Below are 23160 nucleotides of genomic sequence, written 5' to 3' on the forward strand. Positions count from 1 at the left end.
TTTGTGTGTTATCAGAGATCAGGAAGACATAGGATCATAGGCTCAATTATTATCAATTGGCAGGATGGACCAGCGATGACAGAGTCTCCTCACATGCAATATTGTGGAGAAACTGGTGGAGGAAACTTTGAGAGACTTTGCAAGAGAAATTTGGATGTATTGTTTTTTCTGGCTTGACTTGGAGTCTCTGGACTGGGATATAATTGCATGCAGCAATGATGTCCTGATACTCTGATGCTGTCATGGGAAAATAAGCAGTGCTTTTGTCAGGTTCATATTCCTCTTTCTCTCTCTCTGTTGTCTGTTGCTCAAATACAATAATGAAATAAGCTGAAAAAAAGAAAAACTTCAGAAACAAAATGCTAAAAGATGGTTAAGTGTACTCACTTCCTGAATTGGTGGTGGGTAAACTTCTGCCCATTCAGAAAGATGATGATGATGATGATAATGAAGATGAAGATGAAGAAGAAGAAGAAGAAGAAGGTGATGATGATGATGATGATGATAATCATCATCATCATCATCATCCAAAAGGGAGAACTTGATCCAGGGAGAGAAATTGGTATTAGGCTCCGAATGTCCAAAGTTATCCAATGTCTGGGAAGACATTACAGAAAGTCTTCAATGAACTACTTTTTCTAGGATCCATATTATTTCTCCACTAAATCTGCTAGGAAGGTGTGCAAAGTTTCTGCCTCTTTACAGCTTTAGATGGTATGAGAATTTGAGCCAAGGGGAACCAATCTCTCTCCCCCCCAGGTGGTTTAAGAGGCAATAACCACCTTTAAATGCCTTTCAGAAAACGCCTTTCAAATGTGAACCAAATCAAATTTCTCCCCCATCTCTATTCGGAAGGACCTCTATGTTTCTTTGGTTTTTTGTTGCATTTATACAGCACCTTTTTATCCAAGGAGTTGCATGCATGGTCCTCCTCTTCCTTATGAACCCCCACAACACCCCTGTGAGGTAGGTTAGGCTGAGAAGCAGTGACTGGCTTGAAGCTGCCCAGTGAGCGTCATGACTGAGTTGGGGATTTGAACCCTTCTCTCAGATCTTCAATCAATATACCACTCCGATTCTTAATTCTAAAACTTTTCTATTTCTTTTTGCATACTGCTCAGCTTTGTCTACGATATATAAATGTACTTTGTTATACGATATATAAAGGCAGACATGTGTGGAAGAGGAGAAAGAGAGGAATCTAAGACTGTGTGTGCTTTTTATCCTGGTGGATAGGTACAAAATTCTAAGCTACTGAAAATCATTTCTACGCACCCTCCCAGTAACTCTAAAGTGTGTCACCAGCATGGTGCAGTTTTTAGTGTGTTGGACTAGGGACTATATAAATGTACTTTCACTCAGCTCAGTTTTTTCCTGGGGTGTATGAATTTGCATTCGCTCCCCTCACAACATTTCTCTGCCTTCCTCTGCAGTTGCTCACAGATGGGTCTCCTCCCAGGTTCTCCAGCCTCCGCAGCTTGCCTTGGTGGAAGGAAAGCAACTCCTGATTTCTTGCCAGCAGAACATCACATCTCATAACACGATGTCTTGGTACAAACAGGCACCAGAGGCTCAGGGAGCTGTGGCTACTTTAGGGTCCAGCTACACGGGCTCAAGTTCCATTGGAGAGTTCATCATGGACGTGGATCCGGCCTCACGAACATCCCGCCTAACCAAGGTAGCAGCAGCACCGAGTGACTCTGGCATCTACTATTGTGCCGTGAGTGACACAGTGAGAGGAAGACGGGAGCTGGCTGCAGAAAAAGCTGCCTGCAGAGTTTCCTGCCACCGTGGTTTCAATCTGTACCTTGCTGGTTTTACTTGGCCTTTGGCCTTCATGACTCAGGGTGCTTCTAGACTGTCTCTGTTTTCAGGTGCTATTTGATCACATAGTGGCAACTATGGGCTGTGCAATTAAAATTGATATACAGTCGTACCTTGGGATCCAAATGCCTTGTGAGTCAAACATTTTGGCTCCCAAGTGCCACAAACCCGGAAGTGAGTGTTCCGGTTTGCGAACGTTCTTTGGAAGCCAATCGTCCAACGCAGCTTCCATGGCTTCCTATTGGCTGTAGGAGATTCCTGAAGCCAATTGGATGCTGTGCCTTGGTTTCTGAAAGTTTTGGAAGTCGAATGGACTTCCGGAACGGATTCTGTTCGACTTCCGAGGTACAACTGTATAGCGCTCCTGTGTAACAAACTTACTCCTCCAACACGTTGGACTTCTTTTTTTGCCATTCAGGAGACAGGCAAATGCATTGGAAAGTGTGGGATAATGATGGTATAATGTGACCCTGTCTAACCTCTCTACAGACAATTTGGAATGAATGCTCAGTAAGTAGTTGACATAAATAGCTCCCCGTGGACTTGGTGCAAATGTGCTTAATAAAACGCTCATCCAGAAGTGACCTGTATTTGGCAAGTCCTTCTTTATTCATCAAGCAAAGCCTTCTGTGCTGCTTTAAATTTCTGTACGGGCTTGCAGAGGCGTAGGAAGGTCAAGTGGTACCCGGTGCGGAAAATTTCTTGTCACCCCCAACACACACATTGGTATTTTTTTTTTTTGCCTGCAAAAATAGTTTTACATTATTTCATATTTTCTTACAAAGGAATGTGGATTATGGGACTCGGATAACAAGGAGGCAACCGTGGACAGATACTTAAATCTACAGGATGGATTGTGTTTTGGCTCCACTGAATTGAAATTTCAGCCTTCACGACATATGAAAACGGCTAAGCAAACAGTTATTTTTGTCGAGGAGGGTCAAGATATTAACTGATATGCATGAAATTTCAGATATAGCTATATAATCCCTAGTGTAGTAAGATAAGACCTTTGGAGCAGGCATTTTCAAAAAAAAGTTTTTTTAATGAACCGGCCTAGTAGGGCAGTAATTGTTCCTTTTTGATACCCCCCTCCGCGATCGAACCCGGGGCATCCCGCCCCCCCTTCCTACGCCCCTGGCTGCTTGTCAGCTACTGAGATGGGATCAAGGTGTTGCTGTTGACATTTAAAGCCCTGAAACTATCTCAGGTTCAGGAGAACTAGCAGACTGGTGATGTTTCTATTTTACATACTATGTAGGGTTTGGTGTCAGCGTTGCTTGTGTAGGTTCTTTGCTGTTTGCTTGTATTCCTTTGGTGGTGAGAGAGGTTGGTGTTGGCCTAGGGTATGGTTATTCATTTGTGGTTGGCTGTGGTGGTCTTTGTTTTCATGTGTGAGTGGAACGGGTAGGTGTTTTGGATCAGGTTAGCCATATTAATTTGTATGCTGTTGGTGGATTTTTGTCGGTCTGTGTATGTGATAAAGGAGAATTCCAATGTATAGTTAGCAGAGTAAAAACTTAAAACACATTGCAGGATCCCCCTAAAATAGACCAGAGGCATTTCATCCAGCAGAGCTTTACTGCTACTGAAGGCAAATGAGCATAATGGTCACAAATCCAATACATTCTGGATTGGTACTGTCGGTAAGAAGTCCAGTTGCAGCAGACTTAACTCAGACTTACAATAACTTATAATAAGACTAAACTTAACACTACATACAGAACACCACACCAGAATGAGAAAAGAGAGAAAGAGAGAGAACGAAACCCAGGCTCCTTGAATTAATCAGAATAGGAAAAATCTCTACACATCAGATCAATACTTTCTGTACTAAGAAATGCAAACTGATTCCCAGTAACTGGAATACAGCAGTGGATGTGGAACACAGACTTCATGACAAGTAGCCATGGATAGTTTTATCTTCCGCAAATTTGTCCAGTCCCTCTAAAAAGACACCCAAGTTGTTTGTTGTCACTATATCCTCTGACAGCGAGTTCCATAGTTTTACTCGTGAGCCTTGTGAAGCTATAATTCAAACCTCAACTCATAACTTTGAAGGAGCAACAGACAACTGGCTAACCAACAGGACCCTAGGAAAGAAAAGAAACTCATTTATTTATTTTTAAAGAAAGGAAACTCTTGCAGTCTGTTCACCAACTTGCCTTGCTTCAGAATCCACTGCCTACAGCAGGACGTGAATGCTTCTTCGTTAGGTTGCTAATAATAATTAATAATAATAATTTTATTATTTATACCCCGCCCATCTGGCTGGGCTTCCCCAGCCACTCTGGGCGGCTTCCAAAAATATTAAAATAATGTAATACATCAAACATTAAAAGCTTCCCTAAACAGGGCTGCCTTCAGATGTCTTCTAAAAGTCTGGTAGTTGTTGTTCTCTTTGACATCTGGTGGGAGGGCGTTCCACAGGGAGGGCGCCACTACCGAGAAGGCCCTCTGCCTGGTTCCCCATAATTTGGCTTCTTGCAGTGAGGGAACCACCAGAAGGCCCTCGGTGCTGGACCTCAATGTCCGGGTAGAACGATGGGGGTGGAGACGCTCCTTCAGATATACTGGACCGAGGCTGTTTAGGGCTTTAAAGGTCAGCACCAACACTTTGAATTGTGCTCGGAAACGTACTGGGGGCCAATGTAGGTCTTTCAAGACCGGTGTTATATGGTCTCGGCGGCCACTCCCAGTCACCAGTCTGGCTGCCAACTTTTCAACTGACCTCTGTAGCTGTGCCATTTATTAGTAGAACGGTCTGCATCAATGAGCAGCACAGCACAAAGGCTGATTAAAAAAAATAAAATCACAACCCTTTGTACCACAGGTAGAGAAAGGCTTTCATGGAGGCCTGGCCAAGTGGTCTTTTATGGGCGAATAAATGTTCTTATATCCACGCCTGAAGTATTGGAGGGGAAAGTAAGCAAGCAAGCCCATAAGCATGTACAGAGTTATTTCACCTTTACCACAAAGTTTTATGTCTGGCATTAGGCCCATGGATATTCATTCAAAAAGTATAATGGAAGTCAAGTGGAATAAAACTCCCCCATGAAAAATCATCATTTGATTTATTTACTGAATTTTATATCCCACTTTTCCTCCAAGGAGCTCACGATAGCCTCTGTTATACGTCTGTACCTTCCAGAAACAATACATTTTATTCTTCAGCTGCTACCAAAGTCTGCCTAAGACCTTTTGCACATGTGGAAACCTTCGGAATAACAAACAACCAAGCCCCTTGGTGAATTAATTAGTCTGAGGAGCTTAGATCTCCCAAGATCTTCTTCTTCTGCCTCCATTGTCTTCCAAGATGTCACACCGAGTTCTTGCAAGAAAAATAAACAAACCTTCAACCTTCATATATAATTGAAAGAAGGAACATTTCAGAGGTGGATCCAAAAGGACTCTGGGTAAGCAACGAGCTTGAAGGGGAGATCATAACAAAGAGGTAGGATCAAGTCATGAAGACCTTGTCACAATCGCTTTCTTTCTTGACCCTTTCAGGTAAATATTTGCTACTTTGACAAGGACAGAACGGGTTGTGTCCACTGCTAGGGCTACTCAGAGTTAGCCCCATTGAAGTTAGTGGACATGACTAACTTAGGTTCATTAATTTCAGCGGGTCTCCTCTGAGTAGGGCTACCATTGGATACAAACCAATGGAGATAATATAAGTTTGAAATGGTGGCTGGGTGAATCTATCAGTTTCAGAAGCTCATTTTTTCACTCTTAACTTGCAGTCTTCCACATTTCCATACACGTTTGTGATTTGGTTTTGCGAGTCCTTTTGAAAACCACCAGCACTTTGTGACTTTCTCCTAACCTGTACCTCATTGCATGCCATTTTGCCTGGTACACACATTTTTGCAAGGCAATTTTTCCTACTATGAGGCATTTTTGTATGTTACTTTTGATTATGCACAGTTATGTGTACTCTTTAACCTAATACACATGCATGCACAGATGCATGCGCGCGCACACACAATTATTTGACTGGAGAACTGTACTACAAAATTCAGAGAAGTGTGTATTTCGAAAGATAGTTGTGTCCAGAGCAGATTTATGGGGCACGGGGCGTGTGGCGTGTGAAGGGAGGAGAGGAGAGGGAAAGAAGGTGCTATTGTATGCACATACCTCATTCCACACACAACAACAACTTAGCTGAATGCCGTCCATAGATATGTGACAAGGTTATTTGTGAGAGAGAGACTGGGAAGGAAGAAAAATGGGCATGGCAGATGAAAGAGAGCAAAGTAAGGAGAAAAACAAAGCGATCATAAATCCTTATATTGCAATAAAACATTCCCCTGGTTTAGCCCAAGCCAGTAATATCTTGCACTCTTCTGAAGTTTCCTTTTTAACAGGGCTGGTCCTACCATGAGGCAGAGTAAGGCAGCTGCCTCAGGCAGCAGATCTTGAGGGGCAGCGAGTGGTAGGAATGTAATCTAATTCTTCAATCAATCAAATCTTTACTACAGTCATAGACCAGCATAAGTAGAGTGGGGTACAATCATTTAAAATCTATAAAACGTTTCGGAAAGCTAAAATTATTAAAAAAGAAGGTTGCATTAAACGAATGTGGAAGAGCATAAAAGGTTAGTATATAATCAATTCATTATATATCTAATTCATTATAATGTAATTCTTGCCAAAATTGGTTTGGATTAGGATTCGGTGAACTTATCACCTGGACCATTCTGCTTCAGTTCTCACTTTACTAAATGTAACTATCCCCAATCTGGTCTTTTAGCTTTTTGAAAACAATGTTACTGTTTACTTTTTTAATGGCCAGTCCAGAGCTGGTTGAAAATCCAGTGAGCTTGTAATTGCCCAATGAAGTATGCATGAAGTAGGCATCTTGCCTCAGGTTACTGTCTGTTCTAGCGAGAATGAAGAGGTAATAGACCTGCTCCTTCTCCACAGCTACTGTTCTTTTCCATTTTCCCCCCTTGACAGCTAGCCAGCATATTACCAACTTATTGTTGTTGTTTAGTCATTTAGTCGTATCCGACTCTTCATGACCCCATGGGCCAGAGCATGCCAGGCACTCCTGTCTTCCACTTCCTCCCGCAGTTTGGTCAAACTCATGCTGGTAGCTTTGAGAACACTGTCCAACCATCTTGTCCTCTGTCGTCCCCTTCTCCTTGTGCCCTCCTTCTTTCCCAACATCAGGGTATTTTCCAGGGAGTCTTCTCTTCTCATGAGGTAGCCAAAGTCTTGGAGCCTCAGCTTCAGGATCTGTCATTCCAGTGAGCACTCAGGGCTGATTTCCTTAAGAATGGATAGGTTTGATCTTCTTACAGTCCATCGGACTCTCAAGAGTCTCCTCCAGCACCATAATTCAAAAGCATCAAGTCTTCGGCGATCAGCCTTCTTTATGGTCCAGCTCTCACTTCCATACATCACTACAGTGGTACCTGGGGTTACAGACAATTCAGGTTACAGACGCTTCAGGTTACAGACTCCGCTAACCCAGAAATAGTACCTCAGGTCAAGAACTTTGCTTCAGGATGAGAACAGAAATCGCGCAGCAGCGGTACGGTGGCAGCGGGAGGCCCCATTAGCTAACGTAGTGCTTTCAGGTTAAAAACAGTTTCAGGTTAAGAACAGACCTCCAAAACAAATTAAGTTCTTAACCCAAGGTACCACTGTACTGGGAAAAGCGTAGCTTTAACTATACGGACCTTTGTTGGCAAGGTGATGTCTCTGCTATTTAAGATGCTGTCTAGGTTTGTCATCACTTTTCTCCCAAGAAGCAGGCATCTTTTAATTTCATGGCTGCTGTCACCATCTGCAGCAAATGTGTGACCCATTTCACTGGTTTTGCAAAACGCCCATCCCACCCACTTGCTCCTCCAGTACAGAGACAGACTTCTCCTTGAGAAAGACACCTGAGGTTTTCTGAGCCGAGGTGAGGTCAAGGGAGATCTAATCATGTTTAGATGTTCATTCATCAGGATGTCCATATGGACCCCCTACAGCCCATCCACACAGTTTGCCCAGGAAAAAGAAAACAACAACAAAACACAGTTTGCATTTTTGCACGGATTAATCATGAAACGTAATAAGTTTAAACAGAATGATAGCAGCAGTCAGTTAGCAGACAGTTAAAACCAAGGGTAGATGATGACAGTAGCTGACTAAATTAAATTATCATTAAATTGTATCACAGCACATATTGTCCTATCCAAAAAAATTCTGAACAACGACCACAACCAGTACAGTACAGGGAAATCTGCAGTATGTTTCTGCAGGCAAGGCTGTCTTGCAAAGAGATAGGACCAGGAGATTAAGGGCCAGTTGGATGCATGCAGTGAATTTTGCTACTGTCCCTAGTGTGTGTGTTTACATGTGTGTGTGTGTTGGCTTCTGCAGACTACTTATTTATTGAGCATTCACCCTGATTTGCTTGCAAAACACTTATGCAAAAGTTAGATTATATTTTGCATTTATTAAGCATTTGTTCTGATTTACTTGCAGGAATTTTATAGGAAAATGAGCATTTATCCTGCTCAGTGCTCCCCCCCCAAATGTTTTGGGGTACTCTCAAGAAAATCACCATTTTATAGTTCAAATCAGGAAAAATAAATACAGTAAATGGACAAAAGTACAAAGATTCACAAAATGTTTAGAGGTATGCGTGCCCCTACATCCCCCAGAAAAAAGCACTGATCCTGTTTTCATTTGGATTTGCATACAGCGTGTTTATACATCTTTCCATTAAGCATTTGATCATTCTATATTTTTTAATGCACTTCCCTGCCACTTTCTTAACCAGAAAAGTGTCTTTCTTTCTTTCTTTCTTTCTTTCTTTCTTTCTTTCTTTCTTTCTTTCTTTCTTTCTTAAACTGGATTTGCTGCACTAGGGCAACAGAGCACTTTAAGCCACTTCTTATTACTACTAATAATCTACTCATTATTAGGCACTTGAATCCCTCCCACAAAATACTGACAGTCTGGAGGCACATTGTGTTTGTGTGTTTGCATGTGTGTGTGTCTAAGCTAGCTTGCTGCCCTCAAGCGCAGTGGAGGAGACTGAGGTAAGGCTGTGTACACACCATACATTAAAAGCACATGACTTCTCCCAATCATGGGAGCTGTAGTTTACACCCCACAGAACTACAATTCCCAGTACCCTTAACAAACCACCATTCCCAGGATTCTTTTGTGGGGAAGTCATCTGACATACCCTCCAACATTTCTTGGATGAAAATAGGGATGTCCATAATAATAATAATAATAATAATAATAATAATAATAATAATATACCCTGCCCATCTGACTGGGTTGCCCCAGTCACTCTGGGCAACTTACAACACATATAAGAACATCATAAAACATTAAACAACTTCCCTATCCAGGGCTGCCTTCAGTCGTCTTCTAAAATTGTATAGTAACTTATCGCCTTGGTTTGGGGGGGGGTCATGTAACTTCATACCCTCCAATAAAAATAGGGACGTCCTACTATACCCTCCAACATTTCTCTGATGAAAATAGGGACTTCCTAAGGAAAAGCAAGGTCGGCGGTTCGAATCCCCGCGGCGGGGTGCGCTCCCGCTGCTCGGTCCCAGCGCCTGCCAACCTAGCAGTTCGAAAGCACCCCTGGGTGCAAGTAGATAAATAGGTACCGCTTACCAGTGGGAAGGTAAACGGTGTTCTGTGTGCTGCGCTGGCTCACCAGATGCAGCTTTGTCACGCTGGCCACGTGACCCGGAAGTGTCTCCGGACAGCGCTGGCCCACGGCCTATAGAGTGAGATGGGCGCACAAACCCCAGAGTCTGTCAAGACTGGCCCGTTCGGGCAGGGGTACCTTTACCTTTACCTTTAAGGAAAAGCAGGGTCTTCCAGGATCAAATCAGAAACCGGGATGGCTTCTGTAAATCCAGGACTGTCTCTGGAAAATAGGGACACTTGGAGGGTCTGATATGAATGTAGGACTCTAGTTAAGCATCCTGTTTTCACAGCAGCCACCCAGATGCCTGTGGGAAACCCACAAGCAGCAGCCCAGTACAAAAGCACTCTCCTCTCCTGCGGTTTCCATCAACTGGTATTCAGAAGCCTATTGCCTCAAGCTCAGGAAGCAGAGCATAAACACCACAGCTAGTAGCTGTTAAAAGCCTTCTCCATGAATTAGTCTGATCTTCTAAAGCTATCCAAGTTGGTGACCATCACGGCCTCCAGTGGGAATGAGCTCCATAGTTTAACCATGCACCATATGGAAAAAAAAAAGTTCTTTCTTTTATACATCTTTAGCCTTCCAACGTTCAGGTACATTGTGTGCCCACAAGTTGCAGTGTTATAAGAGAAGAGGAAAACCTTTCTGTACCCGTTTTCTCAGCATTATGCATACTGTATTTTCCCGTGTATAAGACGATGCTTTTTGCTAAGCAAAATTAGGCAAAAATTGGGTGTCGTCATATACATGGATAGTGAATGCAGAGGGGGGACGTGCGATTAATGGCAGCAGCGAGCAGGAGAATGGCAGCGGCGATTGGGCAGGTGATTGGTGGCTGTGGCAAGTGGGCAGGTGGGCTGATGGTGGCGGTGAGCGGGCAGACAATTGGCAGCTGTGGCGAGGTATGCAATTGGTTGTGGCTGTGGCAAGCAATTGGCAGTGGCGGGCAGGCGGGTGAGCAATTGGCAGAAGTGACCCCCCCCCGAAAAGCTAAACAACTTAATTTCTTAATTTTGGGTTAAAAAAAATTAGGGGTGGTCTTATACATGGGGGGGTGTCTTATGCACGGGAAAATATGGTAATTGTCTGCATCTCTATCATGTTCCCTTTTACTCACTTTTTCTCTAAACTAATGCAGCAGCTTTCATGCTGTGAATGTGCTTTAAATGTACCGTGTGCATGCAGCCTTATACCGTATTTTTCGCCCTATAGGACGCACTTTTCCCCCTCCAAAAATGAAGGGGAAATGTGTGTGCGTCCTATGGGGCGAATGCAGGCTTTTACTGAAGGCTGGAGAGCGAGAGGGGTTGGTGCGCACCGATCCCTCTCGCTCTCCAGGCTTCAGGAAGCTCTCCGCTAGCCGTGGGAGAGCTTGCGGATAGCAGCCTGTTCTGGGGGCTGGGGTCGGGGGAAGCTCGGGCTTCCCCCACCCCAGCCCCGCACCTGGGGGGGGGAATAATTTTTTTTCTTTATTTCCCTCCAAAAAAACTAGGTGCGCCCTATGGGGCGAAAAATATGGTATACAAAGGCAGCTCTGGCATTTTTGTACATGGAATGCGGGGAGGAAATATCTTTTCCCTTTGCCGTAACCAAAATGTCTCCGGCCAGCTTTGCCTAGTGTCCAGTCTCTGAGGAAACAGTCAATGATGTAGGATGTACAATATAAATTACCGTATTGGCCAGAATATAAGCCGCACCTGTAAATAAGCCGCACCTTTAAAATTCAAGGGGTGAAAAGAAAAAAAGACAATACCCAAATATAAGCCGCTCCCTTAAAATTGGGTTACAGGCTGAAAATCGCTGCAGTTGGTAGAATTGTAACTCCAAGCCAACTTAAGTCTTTGATCTTTCAAGCCCGCAGAAGTTACTGCACGATCGCTAAAATTGCAAATTGCTATTCAGTTGCTACAATTCCACAGGCACTCACACCCTAAATGGCAAATGTAGAAGAAAATCCTATGGGTTAATTGCACAACAGTCTCAAGCTCGCAAATCGGCAAGAAAACATTTTTTTTGGTTCCGTTTTGCCGTATGTCTGTTTCAGCAGCGATATCGTAAAAACCAGTTTTTGTAAGGTTGCGAATTTAAGCCGCACTTTAACATTTCACGGTCGGAATTTGGGGAAAAAAGTGTGGCTTATCTTCGGGCCAATACAGTATTTTATAGTCAAATATATAGACAATCTGTGCTTTCCCCCTCTGTGTTCAGGTTCGTCGCATGGACCTCCCTCTGCTCTGTTTAAATGGATAGTCTAAACCACACCACAGTGACCCATTTTGTGTTCTTGGGGTTGACTGGCAACCGGCGGCGACTTGAGATGGCTTTGTTTGCTATCTTCTCTATCATCTACCTGCTCATCCTAGCAGGTAACTTCCTCATCATAGTGACCGTGGTTTGCGACCGGAGTCTCCACACCCCCATGTACTTCTTCCTGGGCAACCTCTCTTTCATCGACATCTGCCATTCCTCCGTCACTGCGCCAAAGATGCTCCACGACTTCCTGTTTGCCCGGAAGACCATCTCCTTTGGCGGCTGCATAGCCCAGCTCTTCTTCCTCCACCTCAGCGCCTGTGCTGAGATCTTCCTCCTAACTATTATGGCCTATGACCGCTATGTTGCCATCTGCCACCCGCTGCAGTACATGTCTATCATGAGCCTGAAGGTCTGCGTCTGGTTGGTGGGCGCCCTGTGGGTGGGAGCCATGGTTCATTCCTTGGTGCAGACTGTCCTCACCATCCGCCTCCCGTATTGCGGCCCTAATGTCATAGACAGCTTTTTCTGCGATGTTCCCCCTGTCATCAAGTTGGCCTGCACTGACACTTACTTGACAGGGCTACTGATTGTGTCCAATAGTGGCATGATCTCCTTGGTTTGTTTCTTGGCTCTCCTGGCTTCCTACATCATCATCCTGGTATCGCTAAGAGGGAGGACCGCCGAGGGGAGGCGCAAGGCCCTCTCCACCTGTGCTGCCCACCTCCTTGTCGTGGTGCTGTTCCTGGGGCCTTGCCTTGTCCTTTACACCCACCCTGTCTTGAACTTCTCCATGGAGAAAGTGGTGGCTGTCTTCTACACCGTGGTGACTCCCGTGCTTAACCCGGTCATCTACACGCTGAGGAACGAAGAGGTGAAGCACGCCATGAAGAAACTCAGGGACCGGAAGGTCTTCTCTTTGAGGAAATGAGCGGCTGTCCTCCTCTTGGCAGATGGTACAGATGGTGAATCTGTCAGTTTTGCTTTCTCTCAGCTTCCCATTTCCCCTCCAGGTAGGGTTGGGAGAGGTTCCCTGCCTGATACCTTAGAGAGCCCTTGTGTAGATAATATTGAGCTAGGTGGACCTATGGTAGAAGAGAACCAGTGTGGTGTAGTGGTTAGAGCCTCGGACTAGGCCCTGGGAGACCACAGGAAGGGCGCCATGAAACTCACTGGATGTCATGGCCCAGTCAACACCTTTCAGCCTAACCTACCTCACAGAGTTTTTATGGGGATTAAGTGAGGAGGGGAAGAACCATGTATGCCACGTTGAGCTCCCTGGAGGAAAAGGTGGGCTGTAAAGGCAAGCGATGAATAAATAATAAATGAAATATTCTTTCTTTGTTTGTTTATTCCATAAACAAATGTTTGATTCTCTATGGCAGCCTGTATGCTGGGATGTTAGGGTGAAGGGCAGACTAGCATCAACAACATGATATCAAATACGAATGATACATGATATGATATCAAATACAACATGATATCAATACGAATACTAAACTGATCCATCTAGGTTAGCAGTGGACTTTCCCTGAAGTTTGATCATGCCAGAGTTCAATCTCCCCCCCTCAAATGAATGTGCAATTTCAAAAGCGGCAGCAAATGGAAGGAATGCCTCTGACCATGCACAGAGAATTTCCCTCTCTTTACTAGGTGTTCTTCCCTTCCAAAGACTGAGGTAAAACTTCCCAGGTCAAACTAGCCTCTCCACAGCATCTCTGTTTGGGACTCAACAGCTTGAGACAGTCTCATTTGGATGGCAGGGACATTAAATTCAAAACAAAACACAGATTGCAAGGTTTATTCCTTCCCCAATATAACACTTTAAGCAGATCTCTCCCTCCACCCCCGCTCCTTCTTCACAGTCTTTTATGAAGTTTCTCATGCACTTTTGCCCATCACTCTTCCACCTCACGAAAACTTCTGTCTTCGTTTAATTAAAACCTTAGAAACTTGCTGGTGAAGTTTCATCATCCACCGTTCCTCATCAAAGAAACTTTTAATAGGTTCCAGGGGGAGTTGATTAGAGCAAAGAAGACTTCCTTTTTCTTTTCTTGCTGTGGGACGACATGACGCAGACAGGGGCCAAATGATCTCTCGATGTAAAGAATAGCAAGGATCATGTGTGTGTGTGAGAGAGGAATATCCCTTTTGTACTAATGAAAGCTGAACAGGAAGGGTGAGATGAGCCAGCAAAAAGAGTTGGTGTTTTAGTGGGTGTTTTAGTTGGGGGTGCAGATGCTTTGTATACGCAAGAGGTCTTGGGTTCAAACCCTGGCATTTCTAGGTAGGGTTGGAGGAGATCTCAGTCCACTAGTAGTCAGTGTAGGCTAGAGACGGGAAACCTTATGGTGGAGGGAGGGGCAAATGTGGCCCCTGGACCACTGTATCTGGCTCCTGGGATACTCTGCAGGCCACTCCCCCTATTCAGCCACACCCCAACTCCCCAGATCACTCCCACCACTGACCTTACTTTATTCTCCTAGGTGGAATCTAGACACATACAAAGAAACGCTGCAAAAATGCTAAAAAAAAAAAGTTTTGAAAAATATATTGAATTTGCCATAAGCCCACCATCACCATCTAGTGTCACATTTGTATAATACACTTAAAGCGCATTTAAAACGTTATATTTGCAGCTGTATAGCTGAGTCCCTAGAGTGGTTTTTACCTGGCTAGAGTGTCCCCTTGAACTCTATGATGTCTTTGGTTTACCTGGATAGAGGTGGGGAATGTAGAGAAACCAGGGAACATTTATATTCAATGCCCCACCCACTTTTGCCTCTGGCTCTGCCCACTTCTGGCATATGGCACCCAGAAGGCAATTGTGTGCTGAAAATTGTTCCCTATCCCTCATCTACATGGAACCAGGGATGGTTCTGGTCTCCTCATATCACTGTCTCTAAGATAAGCTACATGCAAACATTACAAAGGCCTCAATGTTTTGTTTACAGTACGATCGTGTCTTGCACAGGGGTTACATTCTGGAGGTGGCACATAGGTGCAGAAACGTGTACGCCCGAGTCACCCCCTTGGAACTGCAACCAAAAATGGAAAGAGACATAGATAACGGCAATGCTTTGCATCTTCCTTTGGAGACATCTTTCCCCTTCACCCCATTTGTGGGTCCATTGTGTTCCAAAGCCCAAAGCAACCTTTGACCCTTTAGCAATACTGATAGTGAGCAGTGAGTGGGTGTTAAGGTTTTTGGTTTTCATCAACCAAGGGGGAAGTGAACATATGGCTTCTAGATGTTGTGGGACTCCAACTCCCATCAGCTGCAGCCAAAGCAGGCCATGGTTAGGTGGGGTGGTGGTGAAAGTTGCAAGCCATCTGAAGGGCCACAGGTTCCCCAGTCTTGACCTCCAGCTCCCAAGATATTTAGCTACCTTGGATGCACCACACAGGCTCGTGCAAATAGGACTGCTAGGTCTTAGGGCAAAGGGGGCTCACTTGTGTTGCTCCAGATGTTGATGGATTACTACTAAGATGGCCATACATCTGAGTTTTCCTGGACATGTCTGGAAATAACATTGTTGAATGGTGTCCGAATTGGCAAAAACCTGAACGTATGGCAACTACGGCAACTTTTTAAGAAGAGCACGTCAAAAATACCCCAAAGCCCAAGGCTCAACAACTTTGTGTGCCCCCCTAAGAAAAATGGTCAACAACGTTGTATGGCAAACCCTAATTACAACCCCATGAGTCCTGACCACCAACTATGTAGAGTGGAGTTGATGAGAGTTGGGATGTTCAAATAATATGTGGAGGACAGCCTATTGGCTACCTACTTGACCAATGAGTTACATGCCTCCCCTCGTGTGTGTGTGTGTGTGTATCTATCATCTATCATCTATCTATCTATCTATCTATCATCTATCTATCATCTATCTATCTATCTATCTATCTATCTATCTATCTATCTATCTATCATCTATCTATCTATCTATCATCTATCTATCTATCTATCTATCTATCTATCTATCTATCTATCTATCTATCATCTATCTATCATCTATCTATCTATCTATCTATCTATCTATCTATCATCTATCTATCTATCTATCTATCTATCTATCATCTATCTATCTATCTATCTATCTATCATCTATCTATCTATCTATCTATCTATCTATCTATCTATCATCTATCTATCTATCTATCTATCTATCTATCATCTATCTATCTGTCATCTGTCATCTATCTATCTATCTATCTATCTATCTATCTATCTATCTATGATCTATCTATCTATCTATCTATCATCTATCCATCTATCTATCTATCTATCTATCTATCTATCTATCTATCATCTATCTATCTATCTGTCATCTGTCATCTGTCATCTGTCATCTATCTATCTATCTATCTATCTATCTATCTATCTATCTATCTATCTATCATCTATCTATCTATCTATCTATCTATCTATCTATCTATCATCTATCTCAACATGTGCCTTCAGGATTTGCCCTTACTGCAACAGGCACCATCCCTGAGCAACCAGCCCCTCCAAAATCTGAGCGTCAGGAGTCCTGGTAACTCTAGTGGCAAGTGTAGTATCCAAGGCCTGAGTGAAACTGGCATCTTCTATGCCATGAAGAAGATTCTTTGAGCCATCCCTCCACCTTTGTTTAGAACTCATGGCATGAAGGCTGAAGCGAGGTTTGAAGCATCCAGGACCTGGCCTGCGGTGATGATGTCATCATAATGCACCTGAACCTGGATGTGCCTGGTGTGCCAGAGGGCCACATTCCAGTGGTGGTGGGAAGAGCCAGAGGCATAATGCCAACATCCCTCAGATGAAAATAGGGACATTTCTCACTCTACTCCAACTGACCCTCCTCAACCCCCCATTTATTGCCCACCTGCCCTGGCAGAGCATTTCCTATCAGAAGAAGGGCAAGTGCCACTACTTCCATCATCCTGAGAAAACCCCTTCACCCCGATTTTATTTTATTCTTCGGTAGATTGACAAAAAGAGAAACAGGGCATGAATAAATAAATATTAGGAAAGGGCACAATTAACAAAGCATTTTAAAAATAAACATCAAGACTCCTTGTGCTCCACTCCTCCTTTCTTCCCACCCAGGACGGCTCTGCCCTCTGCCTGCCCCTCAGAGCCAGTTCCTCATGGTCCTTGGTGGCAGTGGTCTCTTCTCCTCCTCACCTGCTCTCCAGCAACCGCTACAAGCTGTCTGAGAAAGGAGGCCGGCAGTGGCAGCTGTGGAGAGGCAATAGGAGCTGAGAACAAGCACCATGTCATTCTCCTCCCTGAGCTCAGCAGCAGCAGGGGGAAATGAAATAGGGACATTCCAGGATCAAATCAGAAGCCGGGATGGCTTTTGTAATTCCAGGACTGTCCCTGGAAAATCGGGACACTTGGAGGGTTTGATAATGGGCCAAGCAGCATATGATGAATTTTACCTTGCTACATTGGGCTACTTCCTACAGATGCTTTCACACCCCCTCTGGTCTCCAACCAGGCATTATCAGAGCTCAAGGGCAAATTCCAGCAAGACAAAACCACTCAAGGATAGTGTGAAGTAGAACAGGTGAAGGCCATGGCCTGAGGAGAGAGGAATGGCTGAAGAGGGATTATGGCCTAGGAAGAGACTCAAGGGCCAGGCAGAGAAGTTTGGAGGGCCACATTAGGCCCCTGGCTTTTATGGTCCCACCCCTCCATTTGTAAAGGTCCATCATGGAGCAGGCACAGATTGTAAGCGCACCTTGGATTAAAAACATATTTATACCACTTTAACAGCCACAACTTTCCCCCAAAGAACCCTGGGAAGTGTAGTTGGTTGAGAGACCCCACACAGAGCTATCATTCCCAGAACTCTTAAGAAACTACAGTTTCCAATATTCTTTGAGGAAAGCCACGAGGGTTAAAGTGGAGCAAGTCTGCTTTAAATATATGGTGCGGATGTGGCCGCAGACTCTGAAGGGCATTTTATTGATTGACTTCATGAAGATTTTAAGAAACCTCCTCAAAGCATTTTACAAAAGGAATAAAATAATGAAATCATCAGTTAAAAAACAACATTTAAAAACAACTATTTAGCACATATAAAAAATAATTAAAATCGACAAGCTAAAAACCAGATTAAAGAACATGTCAACATTCTACATTTCTAGCTAGGCTTGCCTGAAATATATACCATATTTTTCGCTCTATAAGATGCACCAGACCACAAGACACACCTAGTTTTTGGAGGAGGAAAACAAGAAAAAAAATATTCTGAATCTCAGAAGCCAGAATAGCAAGAGGGATAGCTGCGCAGTGAAAGCAGCAATCCCTCTTGGTGTTCTGGCTTCTGGGATAGCTGCGCAGCCTGCATTCGCTCCATAAGATGCATACACATATCCCCTTACTTTTTAGGAGGGAAAAAGTGAGTCTTATAGAGCAAAAAATATGGTACATATATTAGCAAATGTTGAAAAGAGTACAGTGAAGGGACCTGCTTGATGTTAATAGGCAGGGAGTTCCAAAGATCAGTAGGGAGCCTGCACTGAAATAAATCCAGTAAAACCAAGGTTTCATATCCACTGCTGAATCCTGGGGTATACCCGAGTTCGATATGAAATATTGTTTGCTGATTGTGGTCAAAAGCTGTTCCTTCTTACTAGTTTGCAAATGATGTTCGAAATAAAGCAGCTTTGCGCTTTTATGAATGCACCATTTCACCCCTCTTCCTCCTAATGCCCTTTGCCTTCCAGATTGACCTGTCGGCCTCGCAGCTTGTTCAGGGCATTCATCATGTCCTCGTTCCTAAGGGTGTAGATGACCGGGTTGAGCAGAGGGGTGACCGCCGTGAAGAAGATAGAAACCACCTTGTCCGCAGCCAAACTCTTGGCCGGTCTGAGGTAGATGAAGATGCAGTGGCCCAGGAATAAGGTGACCACTGTTAGGTGAGCAGCACAAGTCGACAGAGCCTTCCGCCGCCCTTCAGAGAAGCGGTTCCTCAGGGAAACGAGGATGACAACGTAGGAGACCACCAGAACAACAAAGCAGACCACCGAGATCACCCCCGAGTTGGAGACGATGAGGATTTCGAAGACGTAAGTGTTGGCGCAGGCCAGTTTGATGACCAAAGGGACATCGCAGAAGAAGTTGTCGATGCTGTTGGGACCGCAGTAGGGCACATTGAGCGTCAACAGTGTCAGGGCTATGGAGTGCAGCAAACCACCCAGCCACATGGCCACAGCCAACTGGAGGCAGACCCGGCGGCTCATGATGGTGCCGTAATGGAGGGGATTGCATATGGCGGCGTAGCGGTCGTAGGCCATGATGGTGAGGAGGAAGATCTCCGTGCAAGCGAAGAGGTGGAGGAAGAACATCTGGGCTATGCATTCCCCAAAGGAGATGGTCTTCGTCTCCGCTAGGAAGTCGGCGAGCATTTTGGGCATGACCACGGAAGAATGGCAGACGTCGATGAAGGAGAGGTTGCTGAGGAAGAAATACATGGGTGTGTGAAGATGTTGGTCGTAGATAATGGTGACGACGATGAGAACGTTGCCAACTAGGATCAGGGAGTAGATAGCTGTGAAGAAAACGAAGAGCGCCAGTTCGGTGCTGTGGCTAGTGGTCAAGCCTGACAGGACAAATGTCTTCACCGTAGTGACATTCTCTGGTACTGCATCCATCTCTGTGCTGGAGGCTGGAAGGGATGCAGGACAGAAACAGGGAGGATGAGAAACTGAAATTCTGATTGGCCTGGAGTCTCTTTGGGTGAAAACACACAGAACCACCCCAAATACACAGGAAGAGGAGAGGGGACCTGATTTGTTTTTTTAAAGGAAAAGGAAGTTGAAATCTACTTTTGCCTGTGATTAGTGTTACGTGGCATTCAGAAACCTTGATTTTTTTTTTTTTTTTAAGCTAAAAAAACCAGCCGCAGACTCCCAGCAAAGGAAGAATGGATCCAAAAACTTACGGAATATGCAGAAATGGTGAAATGTACCGGATGAATAAGTAATCAAGATAACAAACTTTTGATAAAAGAATAGAAATGGTTTATTGAACATTTACAGTAAACAGATAAAAACACTGGCAGGATTATTGTAATAACCCACAGTTACGTAAGAGTATATATTGAAAGAAGATAAATAAACAAGTTAAGTGAATTTGGATATGCAGAAGATATTAAAAATAAATTTAAGAAACCACAGAAAGAGGTGGAAGGAAGTCAGGTTTTAAAACAGGGGTCAGCAAACTTTTTCAGCAGGGTCGCTTAGACCTTGTGAGCGGCCGGACTATATTTTGGGGAAAAAACAAAAAATGAATGAATTCCTATCCCCCACAAATAACCCAGAGATGCATTTTAAATAAAAGGACACTTTCTACTCATGTAAAAACACGCTGATTCCCGGACTATCCGCAGGCCAGATTTAGAAGGCGATTGGGCTGGATCCGGCCCCTGGGCCTTAGTTTGCCTACCCATGTTTTAAAATGTCAAAATGATTGTCAAATCAGTGAAATGTATAAATAATAATAATTTTAAAAACCAGCCGCAGAGTTCAGATCTAGTTTGGGGCTAAGGCAGTGGGAGAGAGGAGGGTTAATTCCATCCTCTCTGCTATGCCCCTACTATGAGGAGGGGGGAAAAGATATACTTATTTCTATTGATAGATTTATGGATATGCCACCTTCTGAGTCATAGCTTACCTGAGGAGGCTCAGGAAAAAAAAGGCGTCATCCACTTTGACCATGATTAAGAAGGCTAGATAAAAACAAATAACAGGGGCAAAGGGGCAGTCCTGTGGCAAGATCTGCTGGTATGAGTGGCTTAAGATGCAGAGGATCTCCACCTCACCTGGCTGATTCCCAACCTGGGTTCAGCCAGAGATATACTGGCATAATTTCCCAGCACAGCTGGCTAAGTTGAGGCCGGTGTAAGTGCCCAAAAGGGGGTCTTTGTGCAGTGTGGTGGGACCAGAGAGTGGGGGACCTAGGCTGGATCCTTAGAAAATTCCGCTCGATCATGTAACCAGGGAATCTGGTGTAAACTACTGTTTTAAAGGCTTGTTTCCCCTCTGCTAGATCTAGGCAGACCTGCAGTGGGAACCCAGCTGCTGAACCGGGGTTGGATCTGGTGTAACTTTAAAGGTAAAGGTAAACTTTAAAGGTAAAGGTAAAGGTACCCCTGCCCGTACGGGCCAGTCTTGACAGACTCTAGGGTTGTGCGCTCATCTCACTCTAGAGGCCGGGAGCCAGCGCTGTCCACAGACACGTCCGGGTCACGTGGCCAGCGTGACGAAGCTGCTCCGGCAACCGGCACCAGCGCAGCACACGGAAACGCCGTTTACCTTCCCGTTATAAAGGGTGTAACTTTAGGCTGGCTTAATTTACACCAACCAGCTCCTTGTGCATAGGATTGCTCCCTAGCAATCCTAAAAAAACCTACAACCCCCCCCCCAAAAAAAACAGTAAAACAGCAGCAGCCCATGCAAAGGACACTACAGCAAATGACAGAACAGAAAGAGCAAAGAAGAGAGAGGAGGGAGGGAGGGAAGGAAGGAAGGAAGGAAGGAAGGAAGGAAGGAAGGAAGGAAGGAAGGAAGGAAGTGTGCCCCTCAAGATGGCAATAGTTCAGTCTAATGATGGATGAATTGCTCAATTTCAGTTTCTCTCAGTTTTTCCATTTTTGAGTCCTAAATTCATTTCTCCACATTTCTGGATCGGTTCATGATTTTTTTTCCTTTACAAAAAGGTCCCTGCGAAAAGTCACCAGGATTTTTGTGCAAATTTCTCCTAACATATGCAATTTTGTGTGCTATTTTGCCTGCATGTTATTCTCATTATGCTGGATCTCATTTCTGCATTTGGGTAGTGCAAATGAAGAATACACACGGCTCCCTTGATGAACAATGCATTGACACCCACTTAAAAATTAACAACTGCTAGGACTTGGCTAATTTGTCCCAGTTTTGGACCTCAGTGACAGGTGTGATTTCGAGTATGTTTCCATATAGAATTTCAACAGAGAAGTTTTGTTCATTTAAGATCTGGTCAAATCCATAGGATAGATTTAAACCACATCCTGCACACATTGAAAGCACATGACTTCCCCAACAAATCCTAGAAACTGTAGTTTCCCTCTTGCACAGCTGCAATTCCCAGCATCCTTAACAAATGACAGTTCTCAGGATTCTTGGGGGGGGGGGGGAATTAATGCACTTTAAATGTGCATTATATGTGCTTTCAGGGAATGCTGTGCATCCACTCACAGAATCCCAAACCCTCCCTTCTGCAACTGAATGAATAAAATGTCACTTACATTTCTTTCTGGAGGTGCTGGAGATTCTTAGGGTGGAGATATTTTTGGACAAGCGTCTAATGTTCAATTTAAAAACAGTTTCTTCTGACTGCCTCTGAAGGCCACGCAGATCAGCTCAAGGGAATCAGAGAGAAGAACTTGTAATTTCTACACTCTCTTCAAAGCGCATTTTGATTCTTCCAGGCTGCCTTTCTAAGACAGTCCTAGCTGAATTTGCTTTGTATAAAATTGCTACTATAAAGTGTAGTCTTGGGCCAAATGAATAATCCTGCATATAGATTGCCTCTAAACTAACATGAAGTTTAGATCCAGATCAGGTCTCTACATTTTGGTTTTCCTTTGGCATAATTCAAATATAGAAAGAATCCAAGTCTTCAGTTTCATTCAAGTTTCGTTTCTTGAGAGACCTAAGGAGTTGTGGTTAAAGTAAGGACTACCCAACCCATAAGTAAGGGAAGCAAAAAGACTCATGACATGTTGCTTTGCCTCCTCTCGTTGCCAGCTCTGGAGATCCTTTATGCTTTTCCTCCCTCAATATGCTTCTTATTCTGTCATAGCCAAGAATGTGTAACACCAATTGGAGCATCAAAGCAAGGATTGCAAGCTGAAGTTCTCACAATTAAGTCACGGGGGAGGTCTTACGCAAGTTGCCCCAAAGTTTTAGAAACGTCAAAGTTAAGCCTGGCGTCGTTTAACAAGCCCTCTTAGGTTTTGAGGAATCGTGTGTCAATTTGGACAGAGAACAACACAACAATTGGCCATAATTGCACAACGGAAACTCAGCCAGTCTAACTCCATTCATGGCACAGGTCTAGAACAGGGGATGCAGTGAGGATCACTAGCTAGATCATTTTAACCAAAGGTGGGTGGATTAGGCCAAAAGCCCATCTTCTTCAATATCCCATTCTCACAGGTAACCAAGAGATGCTTCCAGGAAGCCTGCAAGCAGGACTTGAGAATCACAGTTCTCTCCCCACTTGGGATTCCCAAGAACTGGTTTTCAGAGGCAGAATAAAAGCCTGAAAGGAAACAAAGTATGGCTGGGAGATCCAACAATGTTTGAGTTTGGCTGACCCTCTACTGATCACCCAGTCTATACCACTTCAGATTGCAGGTCCTCTATAG

The 23160-nt window shown here is 44.2% G+C and overlaps 2 protein-coding genes across 2 annotated transcripts; one reads left to right on the forward strand and one right to left on the reverse strand.

Moving 5' to 3' along the window:
* Positions 1 to 11747: 11747 nt before the first annotated feature.
* LOC308572179 (olfactory receptor 4E2-like) lies at positions 11748 to 12686 on the forward strand (the record flags this gene model as incomplete). The annotated part of the gene is made up of 1 exon (XM_081168145.1): positions 11748 to 12686. The coding sequence occupies one exon, from the start codon at positions 11748 to 11750 to the stop codon at positions 12684 to 12686; it is 939 nt and encodes a 312-aa protein (XP_081024271.1).
* Positions 12687 to 18438: 5752 nt separating this feature from the next.
* Positions 18439 to 22147, reverse strand: LOC308572170 (olfactory receptor 4E1-like). The gene is made up of 2 exons (XM_081168132.1): positions 22036 to 22147; positions 18439 to 19416 (listed from the first exon to the last, which is right to left on the reverse strand). The coding sequence occupies exon 2, from the start codon at positions 19400 to 19402 to the stop codon at positions 18455 to 18457; it is 948 nt and encodes a 315-aa protein (XP_081024258.1). The 5' UTR covers positions 19403 to 19416; positions 22036 to 22147; the 3' UTR covers positions 18439 to 18454.
* Between the last annotated feature and the right edge of the window lie 1013 nt (positions 22148 to 23160).

Source organism: Podarcis bocagei (genome assembly GCF_964188305.1).
Source record: "Podarcis bocagei genome assembly, chromosome: 13".
NCBI lineage: Eukaryota > Metazoa > Chordata > Lepidosauria > Squamata > Lacertidae > Podarcis > Podarcis bocagei.